The sequence below is a fragment of the Equus asinus genome, chromosome 21 (assembly GCF_041296235.1).
Source record: "Equus asinus isolate D_3611 breed Donkey chromosome 21, EquAss-T2T_v2, whole genome shotgun sequence".
Lineage (NCBI taxonomy): Eukaryota > Metazoa > Chordata > Mammalia > Perissodactyla > Equidae > Equus > Equus asinus.
In genome coordinates this window covers 58,470,480-58,494,430 of record NC_091810.1, presented here as the reverse complement: position 1 = coordinate 58,494,430, position 23,951 = coordinate 58,470,480, and the positions used below count along the sequence as shown (strand labels likewise).

At 48.6% G+C, this 23,951-nt stretch overlaps 1 protein-coding gene across 4 annotated transcripts in view; it reads left to right on the top strand.

The window, feature by feature from the left end:
• The first annotated feature begins 2,302 nt into the window (after nucleotides 1–2,302).
• Nucleotides 2,303–23,951, top strand: part of ACVR2B (activin A receptor type 2B) — a 30,308-nt gene continuing 8,659 nt past the window's right edge. For 2 of the 4 annotated variants that reach the window (XM_044754579.2, XM_044754578.2), the window contains exon 1: nucleotides 7,559–7,813. In XM_044754579.2, coding sequence (XP_044610514.1) covers nucleotides 7,699–7,813 — 115 coding nt within the window. In that variant the 5' untranslated portion in view covers nucleotides 7,559–7,698. Of the gene's footprint in view, nucleotides 2,745–7,558; nucleotides 7,814–23,951 lie in introns of those variants that run through there. The other 2 variants (XM_014859600.3, XM_014859602.3) reach the window with 2 other exon arrangements.

The window sequence follows — 23,951 nt, the reverse complement described above, 5'->3', positions numbered from 1 at the left end:
TAGCCAGGCAAGAATGGAAGCAGGTGAGCAGTTACGATCCCTTTCAGTTCACTGGTGTTTCAGTGGTCCAGATGAGAAATGTGGGTGCTGATAGTATATGTGGAAATAAGTGGCTGGATGGTGGATATGTTTTTGAAGCCAGCTTGTTGATAGACTGAATATGGGAGGAATCAAGAATGACTCACAAAGTTCTTATTTGGGCAATTGGTTAGTTGGTTGTACCACTGATTCAGACAGGGACAACTGGGGGAGGAGTAGATTTATGGGGAAAATAAGGAATTCTCTTTTGGCTAGGTCAAGTTAAAGATGCCTGATAGGCTGCCAAATACAGATGTCAAGTAGGCAACTGGATATACAAATTTGGAGTTCCCAGAGATGTCAGGGTGGAAAACAGAGGGGTGTTGGCAACTTGGACCACAGGGAGCCCTTACTGTGATCCCTGACCTGGTGTGGAGTAGAAGAGAGGAACCAGGAAATCTAATTGTTGGCACATGGATTATAGTTGATACCTTTCAGTAGGGAGGAGGCAGTGATTTATCTTCCATAGAAAAGATACAGTCTGGATATGGAGCTGCTTTCCCTGCCATTGTGTGTCTATCAGTATAGCCTCCTGTGGGATTATCAAATATCTTATACACAGCCAAGGTATCCCATACTACAGTGCTTCTTGCTCCGCACACAGTAGCATTCAATCCTGTGTTAGGAGGCCTATATAATGAATGGGTCACCTGTAGGGGTTGTGGCAAGGTGGGGCTGTCCTTTTCTTTTTTTTTTTTTTTAAAGATTGGCACCTGGCCTAATATCTCTCTCCAATCTTCTCTTTTTTTTTCTTCTCCCCAAAGCCCCCCAGTATATAGTTGTCTATTCTAGTTGTAGGTCCTTCTAGTTCAGCTCTGTGGGACATAGCCCCAGCATGGCCTGATGAGCAGTGCCACGTCCGCGCCCAGATTCCAAACTGATGAACCCCGGGCTGCCCAAGCGGAGCCCACGAACTTAACCACTCGGCCATGGGGCTGGTCCCTAAACTAGAAAGGACCTTTAGAGACCCAGAAATCTTTCTGGGTAGTGACTCCAAAGTGTGGTCCCTGAGGTGTTTCTGGTGCTTTGGAAACTGGGGGTGGTGAACACTCATTTCAACTTCAGTCAAGGCAATATACATTCTATTTGGTGGACTTTTACATAGCTTTTGTTTGAAGAAGATTTCTGCCATTTAAAAACTGCAAAGCACAGGAGTCTAACGTCTTCGCTTTCTGTGTGAGGAAGCTGAGGCTCAGAGAAGTGAAATAACTCAGATTTCTAGGCGCCACTTCCCCCCGGCTGCTTGTGCCCTGCTCCTGCCCTACTCCAAGAAACGATGTGGCAAGCCAGGAGAAGCCTGAAGACAATTTCTGTATCCAAGGATCCCGCACCTCATCCCTGCACTGTGATGGGCTTTCTGTTTTTAGCTGGGAGCCCCATCATGACCCTCTCAAGCTCTGGAGAACAACGGGCCCCCAAAGAGGAAGCTGGTGATGAGGAGGGGAGCCGGGCCACTCGCTAGACAAGATCTTCCACTGTGGGGACTGGAGACAATTGAGAACAATTGGAGGTGCAGATTGAAGTGGCGGGTGGGTGGGAATTCTGACGACCACTTGGGGTAAGGATGGGGAAGCAAGTTGTCAGAGGCCCTTTTTCACCTTCTGCTGCTCTGCTGGACGGGGCTCCGCGCTCGCTCCCTCGGATGGTTCCAACTACAGCATCCTAAGCTGTCCCTTTGTGTGTGGGGGGCGGGGTTGCAGACGTCGGGGACCACTTGTCATTTCAGAGAAGTCAGCCTTTTTCTGCTGATTCGTTCGTTCATCAATAAAGACACGACTCTCCTATGGTTTCATTGTGGCCCTTATTTCACAGGTGGGTTAACGGAGGCGCAGAAAGGAATCCAGGCCAGAATCTGGGGGCTGTCCACCCACTCCGGGGTTGCAGGGCAGCACGAGTTCGGGAGCGTGGGCTCCAGCGCGCCGAGCAAGAATCTCAAGTGCGGCGGCCACGGAGTCCCGGGGCAAAGCGGTACCGCGCGCCCACCCCTCCCCGCAGCTCCGCGGTTTGCACGCCTCCTCCCAGAGGGCGCGCGCTGGGGGCGGGGCCTCCTTGTTGTTGTTTCTCTGGGGCCCCGCCCCTGAGGGGGGCGCGGACCACGCGGCTGGAGGGCCTGCCTCCCCTCCCCCTCCCCCTCCCCGCCCAGCTCGCCCGCCTCTTTGTATCCAACATCCGGGTTTCCCCGCTGGCTCGGCTCCGCGGCCGCGGCTCAGGAGCCATTTTGGACTCGGTTCAGATCCCCTCCCCCACCCCTCCCCCCGTTCATGGCCCCTCCGGACTCGGCCCCTGCGCCCGGGGCCCGGGCCCAGCCCCGCCGCGCTATGCCCAAGTCGGGCGCGCCCCGGCCCGCGCCCCGCCGCCGCCCCCCGGCCCCTGCGTCGCCCCGGAGCCCGGGCCGCAGCCTGCGCCGCCCGCAGCAGCCCTGAGCCCGGCCCCGCCGCCCGGCCCTTGGAGCCTGCACGCTGCCCGGGGACGAAGGCGCAGGAAGCGCGTGGGGAAGAGACCTAAGGAAGGAGCGGGAAGGACAGCGCAGCCGCCGCCGGGCCCTGCGCGCCCCTGGAGCGCCGCGCGGCCCTGTCCGCGGGCTCCGGGTGTCCGCGGGGCGGCGCCGCGGAACATGACGGCGCCCTGGGCGGCCCTCGCCCTCCTCTGGGGATCGCTGTGCGCGGGTAAGGACGGGGCGCGGCGTGGGGGACGCGGGGAGGGCGCGCGGGGCCGGCCTCGGGCGCCGCGCGGTGTTTACCAACAAAGGGCGGCCCCGCGGCCTCCTCGCCGCGCCACCTGCACCAAGCTTACACCTCCCGGGGCGGGGACTGGGCGCCCCGCTCGGGCATCTTGGGAGGACGATCCTGTCTGTGCCGCGACCTGCGGGGCTCGGGTTTGCGGGGGCGACCCCATGATGGGGGCGGGACCTGGAGCCCCAGGGTCGGGGTTCAGGCTACGCGAGCGCGTGGAGCCTAGAGAGAGAGAGGAAAACCCGAGTGGGCAAAGTGGCCAAGCGGGGCGGGCAGATCTAATCCAAGGTTGGCGGGATTGTAGGTTCAGCAGCGGCTGGGGGCAGAACTGCGCGACCCTCAGAGCCACTAGGTGTTGCGAAGCGAAGGGGGCTGCTTCACCGAGCCCGGCGGAGTCCTTTGCACCCCATCCCACCGACGTCTGCGTCGTGTTCCCCAAAAGGCGGGCCGTTGGCACCAGCTTCCAACTGCGCCCGCTCTCCCTGCGGCGGGCCCCAGGACACGAGGTGCAGCCGCCCCGCAGGACCGCTTTGTTTTGGGCGCCTGGGAAGGGAGGTGGGGCGAGAAGAAAAGCCAACATGTTTCTGGCCTCTGGGAAGCACGTGGCGGGGGTGGCTGACCCCGCGGGGCTAGGGTTTGGCTCGCGTGTGTGTGGTTGAGGGTGTGTGGGTGCAGCTGTATGCACGCGGAGTTTCGCCGGAAAAGCGCTTTTCCCCCAAGGCCGAAGCACTGATTTTCCTCTTCTAGCGGTGCTGGGGCGCGCCCCGCGCAGGTGTGTGCGCAGGGGCGGGCTATGCGCTCCGGTTTAGATGGCTCCGGGCAGCCCTGGGAAGCGTGCGGAGCTGCGCGTTGAAGCTCCAGGGAGAAGCCCGGGGCAGTCGGCGCGGCGGGTGTGCGGCAGCCTGGGAGCGGAGTCCTGCGCGTCTTTGTTCCCAGCCCCCATTACACATGCAGCGCGGGTTCCCCGCCGCCCGCGGTGGCAGCAGCGCGGAGTCTGGGAAACCCGCGAAGGGCGGGGCTGGGCGTGCAGGGGCGGGGCTGGGATCCCCGCGCGGCTGCGGGGGTGGGGATCCGGGATCTCCAGCCCTTCCTTACCCCTGCTTTAACCGCCTCGTTTGCAATGTGGCGTCGCTCAGCTGTCCACACAGAAAGCAAGCTAGTTCTCGGTGTGGGGATTGGAGCTGCGTAGCCTGAGTGCAGGGTCTAGAGGACAGAGACCTTCTTATTGTTTACCTGGGAACGATGTAGGAGGGGACATCGTGGCTCTTTTGGAGCCATTTTCTGTGTGGTAGAAGCAGTGGTGATGGTGTTGAAGTCTTTCCTCTCTCTGCTTTTAAGTGCTGCTTTGAGATGCTTTTTCCCAAGATTGAGAGCTCTGAAGTGAAAGGAAGGCATTGGTCTCTAGGGGGTGGTGGCAGCAAGCTGATTTGATAGGCACGCAGCAGCCAAGCTGACTGTCTCTAGATCCCTCCTAGAGGTGCCTGGGGTCTTCTAAGCCCAGGCCTGCAGAAGGGGACTCCAGGACAGGACAGCCTCGGACCTGGAATCTTCTCCCTAATTGTTTCAGTCTGGCCTCGCCAGTCTCACCTCCCTCCCTGATTAGGCAGGGCAGGGTTGGATTGGGCGCCTGGAAGGACTATATTTCCCCTCCTCTTCTCTCTGCTCCCCCCTGCTGGCTTGGGCAGGGCTGAGCAGTGTACCCTGCAAGGTGGGGCAACTGGGGTTAGACTGGAGTCCCACGACCTGCTTTCTTGCCCTGAGGTCACCGGGTATTTCTTGTGGTCACCCTAGCTGGTCTTCTGGTGGCCACTGCCCTGACCTGTGAGAATTTTGGGAAGAGCTGCTCCAGGCCCAGGTCGGGGCAGAGCTGGCCCTCCTGTTCCTTTGACTTCGTGAGTGCCCGTCCTTCAAGCTCCTGGCTTGCCATTTAGAATTACCCCCACCTCCTGCAGCACACGGTGCCCTTGTAGAAGGAAGATCTAGGATGGCCCTGTCCGACAGAAATATGGTGTGAACCATGTATATAACTTAAAGCTTACTAGTAGTCGTGTCAATAAAAGGAAAAAGAAACAGTTGTTTTTTCTAGGGTTGCTATAACAAAATACTTTAGACTGGGTGACAAACAGTAGAATTTATTTTCTCATAGCTCTGGAGGCTGGAAGTCCAAGATCAGTGTGCCAGCATAGCAGGGTTCTGGTGAGGCCCTCTTCCCAGCTTGCAGATGGCTGCCTTCTCAACTGCAAATATCTTCATCCTGGGTATTAGGGTTTCAGCATATGAATGTTGAGGGAACATAAGCATTTAGTCCCTAACAAGGTGAAATTAACTTTAATGATATATTTTATTTAGCCTAATGTATATAAAATAGTCTTTTCAATATGAAATAAATATTAAAATAATGAGGGGCGGGCCCCGTGGCTGAGTGGTTGAGTTCATGTGCTCCACTTTGGCGGCCCAGGGTTTCACTGGTTCAGATCCTGGGTGCGGACATGGCACTGCTCATCAAGCCATGCTGAGGTGGTGTCCCACATAGCAGAACCAGAAGGACCTACAACTAGAATATACAACTATGTACCAGGGAGGGGGGGCTTTGGGAAGAAGAAAAAAAAAAAAAAAGATTGGCAACAAATGTTAGCTCAAGTGCCAATCTTAAAAAAAAGAGAGATTTTACATTACTTTTTTTTTTTATTGTCATTGACATCCAGTCTGTATTTTATACTTAACAGAACATCTCAATTTATACTTTCCCCATTTCAGGTGCTTAGTAGTCACATTTGGCTAGTGGCTACCATATTGGATGGTGCAGTCCTCGAAGAAAAGGGGGAATTTGTGCTGTAATAATGGTACATGGTGCCATTTGGCTCTTGCTTTGCAATGGACATCCCAGACACACATCTGTGTATCCCACAAGAACTCCTGACATCTGTCTCTGTACTTGGGGTTCGGATCAGGGCCTTTGGGGGCAGAGTGAAGGGTGTTCTGAGTGGAATGTCAGGAGCCACGGGCAGAGAAGGAAGACCTGCCTCCTTTCTGTCCCATCAGGAAGTTCAGGCCGTAACTGCCCTAAGCTGTCCTCATAGGCTGGCTACTCTCTGACCCAGAGATGTCCATTGCTTTGGAGGAGAAGTGTGTGTGTGATGAGTGAAGTGATCCTCAGGCCCAGTGTGGTGGTAGCTGACAAGGACACGGGCCACAGAGCCACAGGCCATTGATGCTCTTCCCCAGGGAAGGATGTCCTCTGCTACCTGTCCTTGTACCTGCTGGGCACTCCAGGCTCTCCCTTTTTGGCATGCTGGCCTGCCCTTTGGGAGGAGTGGACACCCTCCTCAGCTCTTCGAGGCTCTTTCAAGGTAGATGGTGTGAGAAACTCACCCAGCTTCCCAGGCCCTACAGCTGGGTGAAAACATAAGACCCAGAACCCCACGGCCTCCCACAGCTTGGGTAGGCCTCTCTGGTGTACTACCCTGCAGGGTCTTTCTGGGCATCAAGAATCCCCAAACAGTACCTGGACCTCCCCTGGCACTTCACCCAAGGAACTTCCTTTACAGGGAGCCCAGTGAAGAGCCCCCATCCTACACCATGGTGCTTTGTATCACTGGCCCCTCTGAGAGTCTGATGAAAGCTGTGGATCCTTTCCCCAGGAAAATACTAATAAGAGACTGTGTGTGTGCATGCATTCATTATGCATGCACACTTGCTGTTTTGCGCTGATACCAGGAACCTGTAGCCCCCTGGATTGGACTCGGTGAAGTTCTGGCTGGCCTGCACATACCCGCTGTACCAGTCCTGAGGGGCACCTTGCTGGCCTTTGCGGGTACACTGGGCTTGTTACCACATTGATACCTCTACTTACCCTGTTCTAGCCACTGGACATGACTTCTACTTTACTTCTGCTGTTTGTGATCCTGCCCAATGTTCACATTCCAGGCCTGATCCCCTCCTCCTCCAGGAAGCCATCACCTGAGTGCCTGTGCATTCAGCCCCCTGCCTGGGACCTCAGGATACTGCAAGTGGGAACCAAGGGACATCAGGTCAGAGTTTAGATCCTCTTGCAGATAATGGCCTGTTACCACAGTCTGGGATCTAGAGGCTGAGGGGGATCTGGCCTGGGTACTGCTTTTGAGAATGACACTGAATAGACAGCCCTCAGGCAGGTCCTGGCTGGGTAGACCTCGTTCTAGAACAGACTTTCTCAGCCTTGACACTGTGGACAATTTGGACCCAGTGATTCTCTGTTAGGTGTGTTTGTGGGTGTGGTGGAGTGGTGGGGTTGTGGTGAGAGCTGTCTTGTGCATTGCAGCATGTTTAGTAGCATCCCTGGCGCATACCCACCTAAATGCTTGTAGCTCTTCTAATCCTGACAACCAAAAATGTCGTAGGCAGAGGGCGTGCAAAATCACCTCAGGTTGAGAACTTCTGATCTAGAATGTTCTCACGGTTTAAAGAGACACTTGTGAGAGGCGGGGTTAATGGCTACTGTCTGCACCCCTCCCCTCCCACCGGATTCGGGATGGGAAGCTGGAGATTCCTGCTCTGATAAACCTGCTCAGCGTGTGAGAGTTTGGTTCGAAATTAGTGCTTCGGGAGTACCCGCTGGCCCCGGAGGAGAATCCTGGCGTCCTTGAGTTTTCCCAGCAGTGGTTCGGGTTTCAGGGAGGCGGTGGTTGTGGGTGGGCCGGGCAGCCCCCCCGCCCGCTGCTGCCCGCGCCCGCGCCGCGAGGTCTGCGCTCGCGCCGCTCCCTCCCGCACGCGCAGAATGTCTGGAAGTGCCTGTTGCCGGGGCTTCCGCGGCGCCCCGCAGCCCCGGTCTGCTCAGCCGGGAGCCGCCGGAGTGGGGGCGGTCCGCGGCGGCCTGCAGGAGCGCGGGCGGTGGTAGCAGGACGCGGGCATGCCCTTTCCCCCGGGCGGGCCGGCCGCGCGGCGCCCCGAGGAGCCGCAGCGGCTGTGGGCCTGGAGCCCCGAGCCCGGGGACGCCAGGGCAGGGGGGCAGCCTCTCCGCAAAGGTATGGGCACCGGTCTCTACCCTGGCCCCAGGGAATTGGAGTGCAGGGCGCGCTTCCCTGGGGACCTGGGGAGGTGTGGTGGGCAGAACGGCCAGCGCCAGCGCTGCAGGCCCTGACGGAAGGGGTGATCTCTGTGGGCGCCTGTGTGTTGGGCCTGGCAGCCTTTCAGCACCCGTGTTTGTCCTCCACTCCTCCTCTGACCGACACCCAGCTCTGCTAGGAACGGCTTTCTGAGGGGCTCTTCTCTGATCTTGAACTCAGCAAGACACAGCTTGCTGCACTGGGAACTGACTGGGTTCTGAGGCTGGAGGAAGCTGCCCTGAAATCCTCAGTTTCCCAGTTCTCCACATCACTGTTGTGTGAAGTGCTTATTTTAAAGAGTTTCTTGCTGGAGTTGAGGCTTCCTATTTCCATCTCTTTGGGGTCTTTCCAAAGGGAACTTTGTTGCCTTCTCAGAATTCTTTGTCTTCTTTCCTTTCCCTCCCCTTCTATCACCATCCTTTGTTCCAGAATAGACACCCATCCCCTCGTTTGGGGCTTCCTTTTGGTCTTCACCAGACTCCCAGGTCCAGCCCAGCCCAAGAGGTCCCTGTTCCTTGAGGTGCTGGTGGTGCTGCTCCTGGATGCTCAGGTTGCTGGGTGGTGTTGAAGATGGGGGAGAGGAGATGCTGCTGCCTTCTTCTGAGTCTTTGTTTTTTGTTTCTGAGTGATGTCTGTGTGAGACAATGATAGATACTGGAAACCAACTGACACTGCAGGCTGGGATGGTCACGCAGGCCAGGATTGTTTGGGGGTCAGCCATGCCTCCTCCTGGCCCAGAATCAGTCATGCTTCCTGCCTGTGGACTGCCCTGTGCTTTGCCCTGGTACTTCCAATCTTGCTGTACACAGACATGTTCAGAGTGTCTTAGGCAGCCCTAGCTGAGTGTTTTCATTCATGGACATGTGATTGCTGGGAGCGGGTGTTGGAAAGGAATCCTGCCCCACTGGGCAGATGTATGGTCCTCCTCCTGGGGGGACCTTCTCTTGGGGCTTGGCCTGCTGTACAATCAGTGGGACTTCTCTCTGACCAGTTTCTGGGCTGGAGCTGAGGTGTTTTGTGAGGTGAGCTCATGTTCTTGTTTGCAAACGTTCCTCTGCCGACTATTTCAGTTCCTCTCTGACAACCAAGGAGTCTAAAATTAGTTCCGGGGAAGGAAAAGGAAGGCTGGTTGGAAACCCAAGCTCTTGGCTGGAGGATGGAGGAGGCTGCTTCCCGGGATTTGTGGCCGAGCTTTTCGGAAGATGTGACCAGACCAGCTGTTGTCTGTCCATCCAAGGAGAGGGTGGGGCCCCTCCTTGCCTCTTAGACTTGAACCAGTGAAAGCAAGAGGCTGACTTGGAAGCTGACTTTCTTGAGTGTTGATGACAGGATGTTTTTTCTTCTGGTTTATGTAGTGGTGTACAATGTTTTCAGGTATGAGGACAATGCCTTTTAATGTTCAGCGTCATTGACAGCCCTCTTTTCCCTTTCCCCCGCATTGATTAAGAAAGCATGCATGAGTTCTCAGAACCCTTGGCTAGCAGCCATGGGTTAAGAAACCCTTACTTTATGTACTTTTTGGAAATTTCCTTCTCACGTAAGTTTTGACATTCCCTTCAGGTGCTCACAAGCCAGGCAGACCAGGGCCTCCCTCGGAACTGCTGGCTTAGGCGGTAGGTGGCTTAGAGGGGAGCCCTGTGGCGCAGGGCGCATAAGGAGGTCCAGCATCTCTGTGCTCTGAGGACATAGGGGATCAGGGTTCATCTGCTCTGGGGCTTAGAAAATAGAGGGGCAGAAAATTTAAAGAGGTGAATTCTGGTTTCCTTTCCCACCTGGCTGGCCCCTCCTGTGAACCCCCCATGTGAGAGTGTGTCCTGCAGGGCCACTCAGGGAAAAGAGAGCCATGGCAGTGCAGTCTTATCTACCCTATCCTGAAAAACCAGTCTCAAAACTCCCCTCACCCACAGGTCTCCTGGTTAGCCACCTGGGGTGTACTTGGGGCAGTAGAGTTCACTTTGGCCATCACTGCTCTTCTCGTTTTAAATTTTATTAATTTTTAGCTTTACAAATAATATATATAAATTCAATTGCAGAAATTTAGATGTTACAGATAAAACCGGGGTCTCCTTTATCACCCCTGGCCCCATTCTGAGTCCTCCTCCAGAAGTGAGCCTTCTCAGGTTGGTAGATATCCTTCTAGATATTTTACCATCTATAGAAATATTTAGAGAAATAGAGAGGGTTTTTTTTTTTTTACCTAAAATTGTATTGCTCTTTTCAACATTTAAGTGATGTATAAAATAAAATATCTATAGAACAGTGTGATTACCAGAAGTGACAGCTTGATGAATTTTCACGAATTGAATATGCTCATGTAATCAGCATCCAGATCAACAATCAGAAATTTACTAGCCACTCCCCTCCCACCCCCTGCCGTCTCTTGCTCCATTCCAGTCTCTACCCCCTAAACCCCTAAGGGTAACCACTATCCAGACTTCTAACAGCATGTGTCAGTTTTGCCTGTTTTTGTGCTTTAAGTGAATGGAATCTTACAGAATGAACTGTTTTGTGTCCATCTTTTCTCACCATGTTTGTGACTTGCATCTGTGCTGTTGCATGGCATGGCTTTTTAAATTCAGAGATATGTTTTGGCAATCTATATATGGATCTACCTCGATCTTTTCAATAGCTGTGTGAAATTTCAAAGTTTGAGTATAGACTCCATTTTATCTAGTCTCCTATTGATGGGCTTCCTGATTGTATATAGTTTATACAGATTGTTTCTCAAGGATAGGTGACAAGAAGAGGAATTTCTGGGTCATATGACATGTATATTTTAAATTTTAATAGATACTGGAAAATGACTATACTGTGGTTTGTTTGTTTCTTTTGAGGCTACCCAGGTGACGGCAGTGGGGGCAGAAGCCAGTTGAGAGGGCAGGTGGCCCTCTGCAGCAATCTCTGAGCACTTCTTCCCCTCTAGAAATGCTAGATTACAGAATGTAGGAATAGCCCACTTCGTGAAGGGACAGGGAGAGTGCTCGCTGCTTCTGGCCTAGTGTCTGAGGAGAGCCAGAGAGGCTGCTTCCCGTGTCTGAGTCTCCTGGTTACTTTGCTTACATAGGAGGGTAAGCAGTGGGCTAGCAGGATGTGCTGGTCTGGGTTTGAGATGGAAGGAAGTGCATGCGTGTGACTGTATGTGCTCTCTCACCATGCTCCTTTCTGCTTCCGCCCTCCAGAGAGACTGAGGCACTTGCTGAAGGTTTTGAGGAGCTGTGTGTAACAGGGCACTACTGGTGAGCCCAGTGTATTTGACAAGATCTTGGCATGGCAGGATCCTGATTTCACATGTCATGATAGTGGTGGTAGGGGGTATCGGAGAAACCTGTAGAAGAATTTCTAGTCTGGTGAGAAGTTTCTCATGATAGAAGGGGCTCTGGTGAGCTTCAGTTCCTGCCTGAAGGGTGTGCCTTGTTCCCTTGCATAACCTTCTGCCATGACTGGCTGAAGAATTAGGGAAGACAGTTTGAGCTGACTTGTTCTCCAGGGTGCCTTCTTTGCTAGACTCCTTCTTCAGCGTGCTATCTACTCTTTCACCACTGTTTTACTGGGATTCCCTGTGTAAGCCCACTTGGCAGGTCCTGCTCTTCGATTTAGGTGACACTGGATTTGTGGTACTGTTTCTAGTATGACTGATGTCCCAGTCCCCTTTCCTACATTGTACAGGTGATGTGCACTGTCTGTGTATTGGTCTGCTAGGGCTGCCGTAACAGAATATCACAGACTTGGTGGCTTAAGTAACAGAAATTTATTTTCTCACAGTTTTGGATGCTGGAAGTCCAAGATCAAGGTGCTGGCAGCGTTGGTTTGTAGTCAGGCCTTTTTCCTTGGCTTGCAGATAGCTGCCTTCTTTGCTGTGTCCTCACATGGTCTTTTTTCTGTGTGTGTATATTCTTGTTGTCTCTTCCTCTTCTTTTAAGGACACCAGTCCCATTGGATTATGGCCTCCCCTAATGACTTTGTTTGACCTAATTATCTCTTTAAAGGCTTTATCTTCCAGTACATTCACACTGGGGTTATGAATTTTGAGGGGGACATAGTTCAGGCCGTAACAGTCTGAAGTTATAAAGTTGGTTGAAAGTAAATTCTGTTTTCCTCTTGAGTTACACTTTGAAATGGAAGTTACCTTTTTTCAGGACTCTGCTTTGGGGTCTGTGTTGTTCTCAGTTAACACTTCCCATGGGCAGTCTTATCTACACTCGTGAGCGCAGTTTCTATGTATATGTAGAGGTAACCCCTTTGGGTGGTTTAGGGTCCTGAAAGTATGTCTAAAAGCTGAGTGAAAACTAGATATGGACACTTCCTCTTTTGATTATCAGGACCAACCTTTCTGAAGGCATCTGGAAAAGATGGACAATTTAAAAAAACTTCTCTGGTTGAAAGCATTGTATAGCTAAGAAGATAGTAAAGACCTACCAGGCCAGGATCTGTGTGAGAACAGAAGCCCTGAGTGGGGACTTTGACATTTGAGTCTGTTTTCAGTCCTTCCATATGAGCACCTGAGAGGCTGAGCCTTGCATCTGATAGCCTTGTGGGGCTAGGAAGACAGGAATTGCAGTTCTAAACGGGGGGTGGATGTAGTGAACCCCTCCTTTTGGGTTAGGACCCAAAGGCATAGGGGTGAGGGGGAGCCAAAAGAAGACACACTCTAAAGTTTGATTAAGATGTTCTGGAATTAATGGTGCCCTTAGCTGCCTGCCAAAAGCACCTGTAACATCATTCTAGGAATATTACATCATTCTAGGCCTCAAATTATTTCTACAAACAATTTTGCACATATAATAACTGGCTGGTCATTTAAAATAAATAGCCAGCAGAAACATCACAGTTGAAGTAGACCTGGATGAGCTCCAGATTGGAGTTATACACATACTGAAAAATAGCAGTGCTCACTATAATCAAGGAAATGAAAGTGGAAATTTCAGAAGAGAGCTATAAAGACATCTAACAACTGAGCCAGCCCTGGTGGCCTAGTGTTTAAATTCAGTGCACTCCACTTCACCAGCCTGGGTTTGGTTCCTGGGCACGGACCTACACCATTCTGTTAGCAGCCATGCTGTGCTAGGGGCCACATACTGAAAAATAGAGGAAGATTGGCATGAGTATTAGCTCAGGGTGAATCTTCCTCAGTAAAAAAAAAAACAAGCTTATATATATATATAAAGCAAGCAAATGAAAAATCTGTTATAGAACTGACCTGTAGACCAACAGAAATTAAGAACTCAGTGAATCATTTTATCAGGAGATTAGGTGCAACTGAAGAGAGAATTAGTGAACTGGAAGATAGATCAGTAGATAATATACAGACTGAACCATGGAGAGACAAAAAGGTAATACAGAAGAGCAGGAAAGACACATAGAGGATGAAGAGAGAAGGTCTAGGATTCATGTAATCAGAGCCACAGAAATAAAGGACAGAGAATGAGGCAGAAGACATTATAGCTGGGAACTTTGCAAAATGAATGAAAGATATTAAGCCACAGATTCAAGAAGCTCTGGTGAACCTGGATAAGATATATAAATTCCACATCTGTTTCTATCACAGCCAAACTTCTTAAAACTAAAGACAGAGAATCTTAAAAAACAGTCAGAGAAAAAAGCATTGCTATCAAAGGAGCAATGGTTGTATTGACAGCTAACTTATCAAAAACTGTGAAAGCCAGAAGACAATGGAATGATAGCTTTAAGTGCTAAAGAAATAATTGTCAATCTAAAGTTCTGTATCAAATGAAACTGTCATTCAAGAATGAGGATATCAAGTAAAGGGGGTGTTCTTCAGGCAGAAGGAAAATGATCTAGCTGGAAGGTCAGAGGTGTAGAATGGAATGAGCAACAATGAAAATTATAAATATTCAGACATTTATTTTATGAGAGAAGTGTGTTACTGAGTTTGGAATACACCTAAAAACAAACCACATGACGGCAGTGTTATATGAGCATATGGAATGGAGTAAAAATGGAATTTAACTGTTCTGAAAGTTCTTACGTTGTCCTTCGGAAAGAGGGTGAAACTAGCAGCTAATGTGAGATTTTGATAAGTCAAGAAGGCATGCTGTAATCTCTGGATAACCACTAAAGGATAGAAAGATTATAACTTTCAAGCTAATAAAGGGGGAAAATGGAATAATAGAGAATTCTCAAATTGAAAAGAAGACAATAAAAGAGAGATAAGGGAACATAGAGTAGGAGAGATAAATAGAACTAATATCCCTAATGGACATAAGATGCAAAAATCCTTAAAACATTCACAAATAGAATCCAGCAATATGTACAAATAATAATACATCATGATGTTTTGATCCCAAAAATGTGTTGTTGATATAATGATTGAAAAATCTAATCTGCATGTTCACAGAGTAAAGAAAAGCTATAGTCTTATCTCAGTAGAGTGCAGAAAAAGCCTTTAGGGTTTAATCTTTAGTTAATCCTGATAGTAAAACAATTTGGAAATGCAAAGGATTGAGAAAAGCCAAGGTTGTCTTGAGGAAAAAGGTGTGCCTACTGGATTTCAGGATCCGTTGTAAAGCTGCAGTAACTAAGATGGTAAGCTATTGGTGCAAGATAGCTAAATAGACAATGGAATAGAATAGAAAGTCCAGAAATATATCCATGCCTATATGGATGCTTACTTTAAGAGACAGGAGAAACAACACAAGTTGAGAAATGGACAGTTTTTCCAATAAAAATCAAAGCATTTCAGTTTTGTTTTTTTTTTTTTTTTTGTGAGGAAGATTGGCCCTGAGCTAACATCTCTTGCCAGTCTTCCTCTATTTTGTATGTGGGATGCCACCACAGCATGGCTTGACAAATGGTGTGTGGGTCTGTGCTCAGGATCTGAACCTGTGAACCTTGGGCTGCCAAAGTGGAGTGTGCGAACTTAACTACTATGTCTCCAGGCCAGCCCCCAGTTTTTTTCTTTTAAGTGCTATTTCATTATTATGGGAAATTGTTTCAATATTGGGGAGTACTACTAATTGGTGGGGCTTCAACAGCGGAGTAAGTCAGCCATTTTGGTGTCTCCCTGTTGTAGAATTTCATCTTACAGCCACTCTAGCTTATGTTGGCGTGATACACTTATTTCCATCTATTTACTTTCAACCTGTTTTGGTGAATTTTTTATTTCAGATTTTCAATTTTAGAATTTCCGTTTGGTTCTTTTTTTACAGGTTTTATTTCTCTGCTTAGATATCCTATTGGTGCATTCTTTGGAGCATGTTTTCCTTTACTTCCTTGAGCATGCTTCTAATAGTTACTTTAAACTCTTTGCTAATTGTGACATCCGATCATCTTAGAGTCAATCTCCATTGATTGTATTTTCTTGAGTATAAGACACATTTTCCTATTTTTCATCTACTCTTAGATTAGATTTGAATGTTGTGAATGATAATTGTAAAGACTGGATTCTGTTATGTTTATGTTCCTCTCAAAAGCATTGCTTTGTTTTTGTATTAGATAGTTAAAATGACTGAATTAAAAATCTTTCTTCTGTGATGGGCAGCTGCTGAAATATCTGTTCAATTCTTTTAGGCTTACTTGGGTGCTTGGAATGTATTCTCTGCCTGCGTAGTTAAGGGTCAGCCAGAAATTTGAACAGAGTTTACATGCGGACTGAGGCTTGTACCCTGGACCAGCTGTCACCCTGTATGTCTTTTACTCATCATCTTGAAGATACCTATCACTTAGCTCCTGTGTTGGACTTTTGGGTTTTTGTATCCTCTTTCTTTGTTTACTCCCTCATTTTTGTGGAGCATATCCTTTAGTACCTTTTGAGAAAGGGTGAATAGAAGGTACATTTTTGTGATCTTGCTTTACTCACTACAGCCTATATGTTTCGTTGATAGCTAACTGAGTATGGGTATTTATAAATAGGAAGTCTTTTTCCTTCCAAATTGTGAAGCACTGTGCCATTGTATTCTAGCATCCAAGTGTTGGCTACTGGAAGTTCAAAGCCCTTCTGATTCCTAATCCTTTATAGCTGACATTTTTCTCTTGCTAGACATTTGTTGTAGGGTGTTTTCTTGTCCCCACTGTGTTGTGAAGGCACAGTGATTTTCCTTAGTGGGGAGGCCTGTTTTTATCCACTGTGCTTGTCTTTGATTTCTTCCTTTTTGTTTCCTCTTTCTGGAACTCCTGTTATTTACATGTTGGACTTCCTGGACTGGGCCTCTAAATTCTTTGTCTTTTCTCTTTTTTCTCCTATTTTCTGTATATTTCTGTGTTTGCTCTACTTTCTTGTGAGGTTCTTTAATGTTTTCTTCTTTTTTTTTTTTTTTTTGAGGAAGATCAGCCCTGAGCTAACATCTGCTGCCAATCCTCTTCTTTTTGCTGAGGAAGACTGGCCCTGAGTCAACATCCGTGCCCATCTTCCTCTACTTTATATGTGGGATGCCTACCACAGCATGGCTTGCCAAGTGGTGCCATGTCTGTACCCAGGATCTGAACTGGTGAACCCCAGGCTGCCAAAGCAGAATGTGTGCACTTAACTGCTGCGCCACACTGGGCCAGCCCCTTTAATGTTATCTTCTAATCCTTCTGTTGATTTTCATTTTTTCTGCCATCATATATATGTATTTGTACTTTCTGAGAGCTCTTTTGTTATCTAGTCTTTTAACAATGCCATCCTATTCATTTTTCATGGGTGCATTGCCTTTTATCTCTCTGAGGATATTGATATAATTTTGAAGTTGCTCATCTCCCTGAATAATCTCTGTTTTCTCCAAGTTGGTTTTTTTCTGTTTTTATCTCTGTCTTTCAAGTAAGTGACTTTCCTAGACTTGTTCATGTTTAGGGATGGTCCTGAATACTGATTGAAAGCTCTGAGCTCGTGAGTGGAATGTGCCAAATGTAGGATGATTCCATTGGGCTGTTTTTGAAGCTAGTTAGATTCTCTTGAGAAGTATCTTCTGTTTTCTATTTGGTGGTGGGGGGTGGGGATGTGTATAGGCCTGGCTGCTAAAATTCTGGGAGCCACAGGAGCAAGAGAGCTAGGGGTTTCTATATTTGGTATATTCTGTATTTCTCTTGTTTCAGTGTGGTACCGTACCCTCGAGTGTGCCTCCTCCTCCCTGTCCAGAGGTTCTCTGTTTTATTTTCTGTAGAAAATAACCTTCTGCTCTCTGCAGGGTCAAGGGAAGGATGGCCTGCAGCTGTGGTGAGTGGTAGTAAGATCAGAGGATCTGGCTGCCCCTTACCAACCAACCCTTCTGTCTTTGACTCATCTTACCCCTCTCTTCCAAAGATAGCTGGTGCCACAAATTCCTGAGTTTTGGAGGATTCTGTGGTGCAAATCATACTGCTTCTCACCTTTCTCTGCAGCCAACTTAGGAGTCTGTATGATCACTGACCACTTGAGTGTTTGCTTTCCAACTCCAAAATGTTATTTTTCTGGTTCTCTCCCGTTCTCTTTGTCCTTATGGGTTTATGCCTTAAAAACTTCTTTGCTGTAGCTTTAGTGGGATTACAGGAGGGAGCAAAAGTAATATTTGTTTATAACCCTTGACCTTTACCTAGAAGCTCTCTCTCCAATATTCTTCAAAAATGATGGTGTCTGGAGAAAGGCAAGTATTATTCCAGAGAATGGACCCCACACCTTGTATGGGAGGATGGTGCCAGGGACTTGTTTATAAAGTCAAAGTTGGAAGTGCCTTGAGGGGACCTGGCTTGATTCCTTGTTCCTAGGCTGGACTTCTGAAGGCAGATAGAGCTCCTTCTGTCACCCTTGGAAAGTGCTCCTGGACTTCCATTTCTGGCAATAGTAGTGAACAAAACAGCTGAAAAATCTCCTCATGTAAGACATATAGAAATGCTGGAAACAGTATAATAAATATCCTTTTTAAATGCATATGCATAGCTGCATGTATAAGGAAGTAAGAGAAAAGCAAGAGGAAGCTGGAAACTAGAGGTGTACACCTCCACTAGCTAAAGTTGTTGCTTCCTGGGGGGACTTTGCCTCTCTCCATAATTTAGAGATGCAAGTTTAGTAGCAGTGTGCAAGGCACGGGAGACAAGATGTGGAATTGAGACTGAGGCTCTCACATGATGGGACTTCCACAAAGTTATACCCTCAGTGAAGTATGGACTAGAAGAAGCATCCTTTTGCTGACAAAATGGATAGTGAAATTGTTTGGCTTAGGTTGCTGGGCATCAAGTAGTTTCCCTGAGAATTTATAACCATAGTGCTGTGCTTCCGTGAGCTTGCAGTTGAAGCTTATACCATCTTTATTCTCTGGGAACCTCAAAGTTGAGCAATTAAAGTGATTCCAGGTTGGTAATGTCCTAGTGAATTTGGCAGAAACAAAAATATATATGATCTCTGGACGGTTGCCCCCTCAAACTTGGCCTCACATAGTCCCACAGGAAAGGCCCTACTGAACATAAGGTCAGTATCCAGAATTCCAAAAGACAGAAGGAAACAAGATACCATGAGTAAAAATTATCAGAAATAACAAATGGTGGAAATAGATGTTCAAGAAGTTAAATTGTGGAATTATAAGATAGGGATTTGGAAGTATGACAAAGAACAGAAATATCAAAAATTTACCAAGAGGTTTTTTAAAATAGAACTTATAGAAGTTAAAAAATAGATCAATTGAATTTATAAATTAAGTAGAAGAGCTAAACAGTGTTTAGAGCTAAGGAATTAGACGCAGCTAAAGAGAGAATTAATGAATTGGAAGTTAGGCTCTATGGAATTATCTACAATGGTGCTTATACACGGAATTGGAGAATGTGAAAGCAGACTTAGGGACCGGGTGGAATGGGCATGTCTAATGTACTTGGGATAGAAATTTCAGAATCATAGATTGGGGAAGTGCAATAGTTAAATTGATAAAAGCCAGGAATTTTTCAGAATTGATAATAGACGTGAATCATCAGATTGAAAGTATATTCTTCTAAGCAGTATAAATAAATTTAAACACATGCTTAGACACATAGCTTGTAGAGAAACTGCAAAGAGATTGTCTTTTCCCCCCTGGCTACCTTCGTACATAGAGTATGTACAAAGTTAAACTAATACCAGCCTTTTCAGCAACAATAGTAGAAGCCAGAAGATAGTGGAATAATATTTTCAAACTACCGAGAGAATATAACTCAACCTAAAAGTTCATGCTCTTCTAAATTGTCAGTTAGGAAAAAGGGCAAAATAACATTTTCAGAAAAGCAAACAAAGGCTTCTCTGCCTAAAGGTCTTTACTGAAGGAAGATGTCTTTCAGGAAGGACAGTAGTCCTGGAAGGAAGAGGAGAGATGCAGGAGGAATGAGTGAGCAGACAAGCTGATAAACATGTGACACATAAGAAAATATGACTATAAAACACAAATAATATCTGCTTTGGGAGGCAGAGAAGAACCACAATAACAGATTAAATACTGAACACAAGTATTATTTTAAACTAATTAAATGTAAATTAGAAGGGGGTAGTGGAGTAAGAACAATTAAAGTTCTATGAGGGATGCTAGAGATGTTGATTGACTTTAGGCTTTTAGCATAAATGTACATATTAAAATTTAAAGGGGTAAAATAGAAATAGAGTGCGTGAGTTCTAGACCAGAATAGGATCAGATATGGAGTTAAAAAAGATAATCCACTGGTGGTAGCAGTAGAGAAAAAACAAATTTAAACATAGAATTAATCATAAATGTGATGGGATTCAATTCTAGGTCAAAGACAGTGTTAGATTGAATGGGGCAAAAATACAAAAACATTTAAAGTAAAAGTTGGAGAAAGATAAATTGGGAGAATACTAACCTCAGGAAATGTCATATAGCTATGTTAGCATCAGATAAAGTAGACTTTTTGGTAAAGAGCAAGTGAACAAATGAAGAGGGTTACTATATAGTAAGGAAAGTTTTATTATTAAGAATATTTAAAGAATTTCTACGACTCAAAGGAAAAGCAACCTGACAGAAAAATGGGAAAGGAGGTGAACAGACAGTTCTCAGGAGAGGCTGATAAATGCAAAAAGATGATCAGCCTCACAAGTCATGAGGAAATGGGGCTCAAAACCATAATACACCATTTCACACTGATCCAGTTAGCAAATGTCAGGGGTGAGGGCATGGCTCAGTGGGGCTGTAGTCTGTTGGGAAAATCAGTTGATACATCCACTTTGGAGAACAGTTTGATGGCATCTAGTGAGTTGGAGATGCTCATACCCTATAGCCTCTGGGTGTATATCCTAGAGAAATGCCCACACATGAGCACAAGAAAACACTAAAAGGGGCTTCGAGAGGCTTCTTAGTGGCAGTGCTTAAATCAGAAACGTTATAAATAACCCGAAAGTCCAACAGGACGATGGATACTTAAGTTGTAGTAAGGTCGTACCATGGCCTGATGCACAGCACCGAGTGTGAATGCACTGCAGAGCTGCTGGAGGGGCAGCAGAGCACGTAAAGGGCTGTGCTCTAGCCAGGCTGCCTGGGCTTGATGCCTGGTTTTGACGCTTAATAAATGACTTGGGTAAGTGACTTCACTTCTTTGTGCCTCAGTTTCCTCATCTGCAAAACAAGGACCCTCACAGGGTTGTCATGAGGATTAAATAAGTTATTATTGGTAAAATGCTTATTATAGTGCCTGCTAGGTGTTTGTTAAGTCAGTGTGTATCAATTTCCATGGCTCACAAATACATGGGTGAGGGGGCAAAAAGCAGATGTGTCAGAGATTGTGTTTGGCTGCTAGAAACAGATACTCGAGTTATTCGTGTGTGTAAAAGAAATTCGAAGACAAAATGTGGGTACGTTTTGGATTCTTTGCTGCCCCGTTGTACATATGTTCCACTCTACAATGCCTTCACATTCAAGTGTGTGTATGTGTCTCTGTCTTTCTTACACACTAGCCTTTCTGCTCGTCCCCTTCCCCCTCCATTTAGATTCTCTGAGTTCCCCCAGCCTCCCCCCGACCCCCCACCATCCTTACTCTGCTTGTGGGGAGGATGGTGAAGATGCTGGTGTGTGGATTGGGGGAGGTGGAGTCATTAACACGGATACCGTCACTGGGACCCCTAACCTTTAGGTCTCCAGGCCCTCCTTGGCTCCTCTGGGGGAACCTGCTGGGGCGGCAGGTGCTCAACAAACTGCAGGGCTGCCTTCTAAGCAGGGAGGGCTGGGGAGCTTAAGGAAGGAGCCTCCTAGGAAGGGAGCCTGGCTGCCGTCTGCGGGGAGGTTACCCCTCCTCTCTGGGCAGAGCTGGAGGCTGGACAGTGAGGGAGAATGCCAGGTTCCCTCCGTCGTTCTCACTTGGCTACCTCTCAGTGTAGAGGCTTCTGGGAGGGGGCCCCTCGGTGTGCTGGCAGAAGGGGCCTGAGGTGGCGGGTGGCATTTCTGTCTCAGTGCTCCACAGTGCCTACTTGGCTGGGGCTGGGCACCTACCCCCTGGAGAGGGCAGGGGCTCCCCAGGGGCCTCCAGGAGCCAAGGGTGGAGTGCCATGGCCCAGTGGCTGCTTGGGTCTGCAGTTCCTCTGGGAGATGTTGACTGGGCTGGACGCACCCCAAGACCAGAGCCTGGGTCCCCAGGGGAGGCGTGGCCACTTCAGGTTTAGATCCTCTCTCCAAGGCTCGGCCTTAACCACCCCTCACTTTTCCACCCATCCGTCACTCTTCCCTCTCCCCATTGCACTTGGAGTCCCTCAAAGGCAGGACCCTGGTCAGATTTCCCCCTTTTCTCCCCACTGCATAGAGGGGTGTGTCCAAGGCTGACTGGACTGGGGAAACAGACCTCCGGAGTGCTTGTCCTGGAGTGTCAAAACTTAGGTCCAGCTCCCTGGAATGTCAGTTTAGAGTGGAATCTGCATGTGTTTTTTTTGGTGGTGGTGTATGTTGAGGAGTGAGGTTTCTCTGTCCCGGCTGGACTGAGGGCTTGGGGAGCACTGGGGACTTCTTTCCACCAAAATGTAGGCCCCTGGAACATAGGGACTGACTCTTGGGGACACTGCCACTTATGTACCTGGTTCCTATAGATGCCAGTGGTTGGGTTAGCTGTGGCTCAGGGATGTAGCGAGCCCCTTGCCCAGGTGTCTGGGGTCCTGCTCCCCTCAGGGCTGTGAGGCAGCAGGTATGAGGGGGCACGCAGCACCCCGTCTTAGGAGCACAGCTTCCTCTGCCAAGATGGATGAGTGGGCTGGAGGTCGGGGGAGTGGGCACTCCTGTGCATGGGTGCCCTGGCTCCATGAGTGTAGGCAGGAGCCCTGTGTCTATTAAAAGGCAGCCTGTGGTTGGAGTGTAGCCAGAGGCTATAAATAGCTGAGTGTATGCAGAAGCAGAGCGCCAGGGAAGAGGGAGGAAGTGGGGAGGCCCCAGCATCTCCAGCTGGCAGCAGAACCCGGTATGGTATGGGAGCGGCATGGAGTTTCTCAGTCTCCCCAGGTCCCCCCTTGGGCTCTAAATGCAAAGCTCTTGCAGGCGTGGGTATGTACACTCCCGACTTGGTGGTCAAGGGGGCCTCCAGAGGGGCTTGTGTTAAGGGTTGTCATAGGTGGCAGGGGATGGGTATGGCTCTAATATAACAGCTAACATGCCAGCCATTATGTTAACCACTCTTAAAATGCATTAACTCATTTTGATCTTGGAAAAGGTACTATCCTTAATATCCCCTTTTCACAAGTGGAGAAAGAGAAACATGGAGTGGCTGGGTAACTTGCCCAGGGTCACACAGCTAGGAACTGTCAGAGCCAGGATTTGAACAGTCTGGCCAGCTCGTGACTGACTTTTTCTCGGTCACCTGTAGGAGGATCTGGCCAGATGGGGGTCCAGTCACATCCTGGACCCTTGGGTCCTACCTAGAGCCTTGAGATTTGGAGTTCCCAGCCCTGTGCACTTGGGTCCTGCCCATGGTGCCAGAGGGGTCCCTGCCTGATCAGTGGCCTGGAGAGGAGCTGGGCCAGCCTCGGGCCACGCTCCATGTCTGTCAACCTTCCTTGTTCGGGCTCCTAGCCTTGCACAGGGGGCTTGTTGCTTGTTGTCTGGGTGGAGGTGGAAACTCCTCTGAGGACCCTAAGGCTTGGGCTGCAGGCTGATTTCATTCCTCCTGTTGTCCTCTCCCTTCAAAATCCTGCCCTAGCCAGGAGATGACTGTGTTCTTCTGTCCATCCATTGATCTTTCTATCATCTGTCTGTCTGTCTATCATGTGTCCGGAACTAGCACTCAAGACACTCAAGGCTTCTGCCTTCATCAACTCTGCAGTCTTATGGGGAATCCTGACATTTAAAAAGCAATTGTCAAGCACATTTGTAATGTTTTGTTTCTTCCGTAAGTGTTCATTATGTTATTTTCTCTTGGGGATTATCTTTGGTTATATTATTTTTACACTTTTTGAATGTCTGAAATATTCCTTTATATAACAGCAGGTAGTTTGACAAGAATGATAAGTTAGGTGATGGAGGAGTTACAAGGGCCTGTGGAAGTAGAGGGTTGCCTGGTCTCTGGGGAGAGGGAAGAGCTGAAATTTAAAGGAGAAAGTGGGGAACATCTTACAGCGAGAGGTAGTCACTTGTGCTAAGTCAAGAAGCCAAGCATATTCAAGGGCCTGGCAATGTGGGGTGACTGCGTTGAAGAAGGGAACGGGGAAGAGCACTCAATTCCCTTGTCTGCAGCCTGGCTTGGGGGTCTGGCCCCACAAGTCTCAAGTCTCTAGGGACTCCCAATAGAATTGTTCCTGTGGATGCAGTGGGCCACCTGCTGAGAGAGGAGGCCCTGTGCATTCTGGACTGAGTGCTTTGCATAACTTAGTCATTGGATGCTGCTGCAAGTAGACAAGGGGCCTGTGGGCATTGTAGGTGCCAACCTGTGTCCTGGCCTCTGGTGTGCTTGCTCAGCTGTTGGTCTCCCATGCGTACCCTGTCCCGTCAGGTTCTTCTCTTAACTCTTAAGCCTTATGCTGGATGATAGGGCCTGGCTGGGGGAAGCCCATGTGTACCCCTGCATGAGCCCCTTTGTGACCCTTTAGGCCCTTCCTGTGGATGAGGCTGGGTCCCAGCTGCCTGGGTGGGCAGGACCACACTCTTTTTCTTCTTACTAATGTCCAAGTCTAGGTCCCATGGCATTAGATGGCTAGGGCCATGGC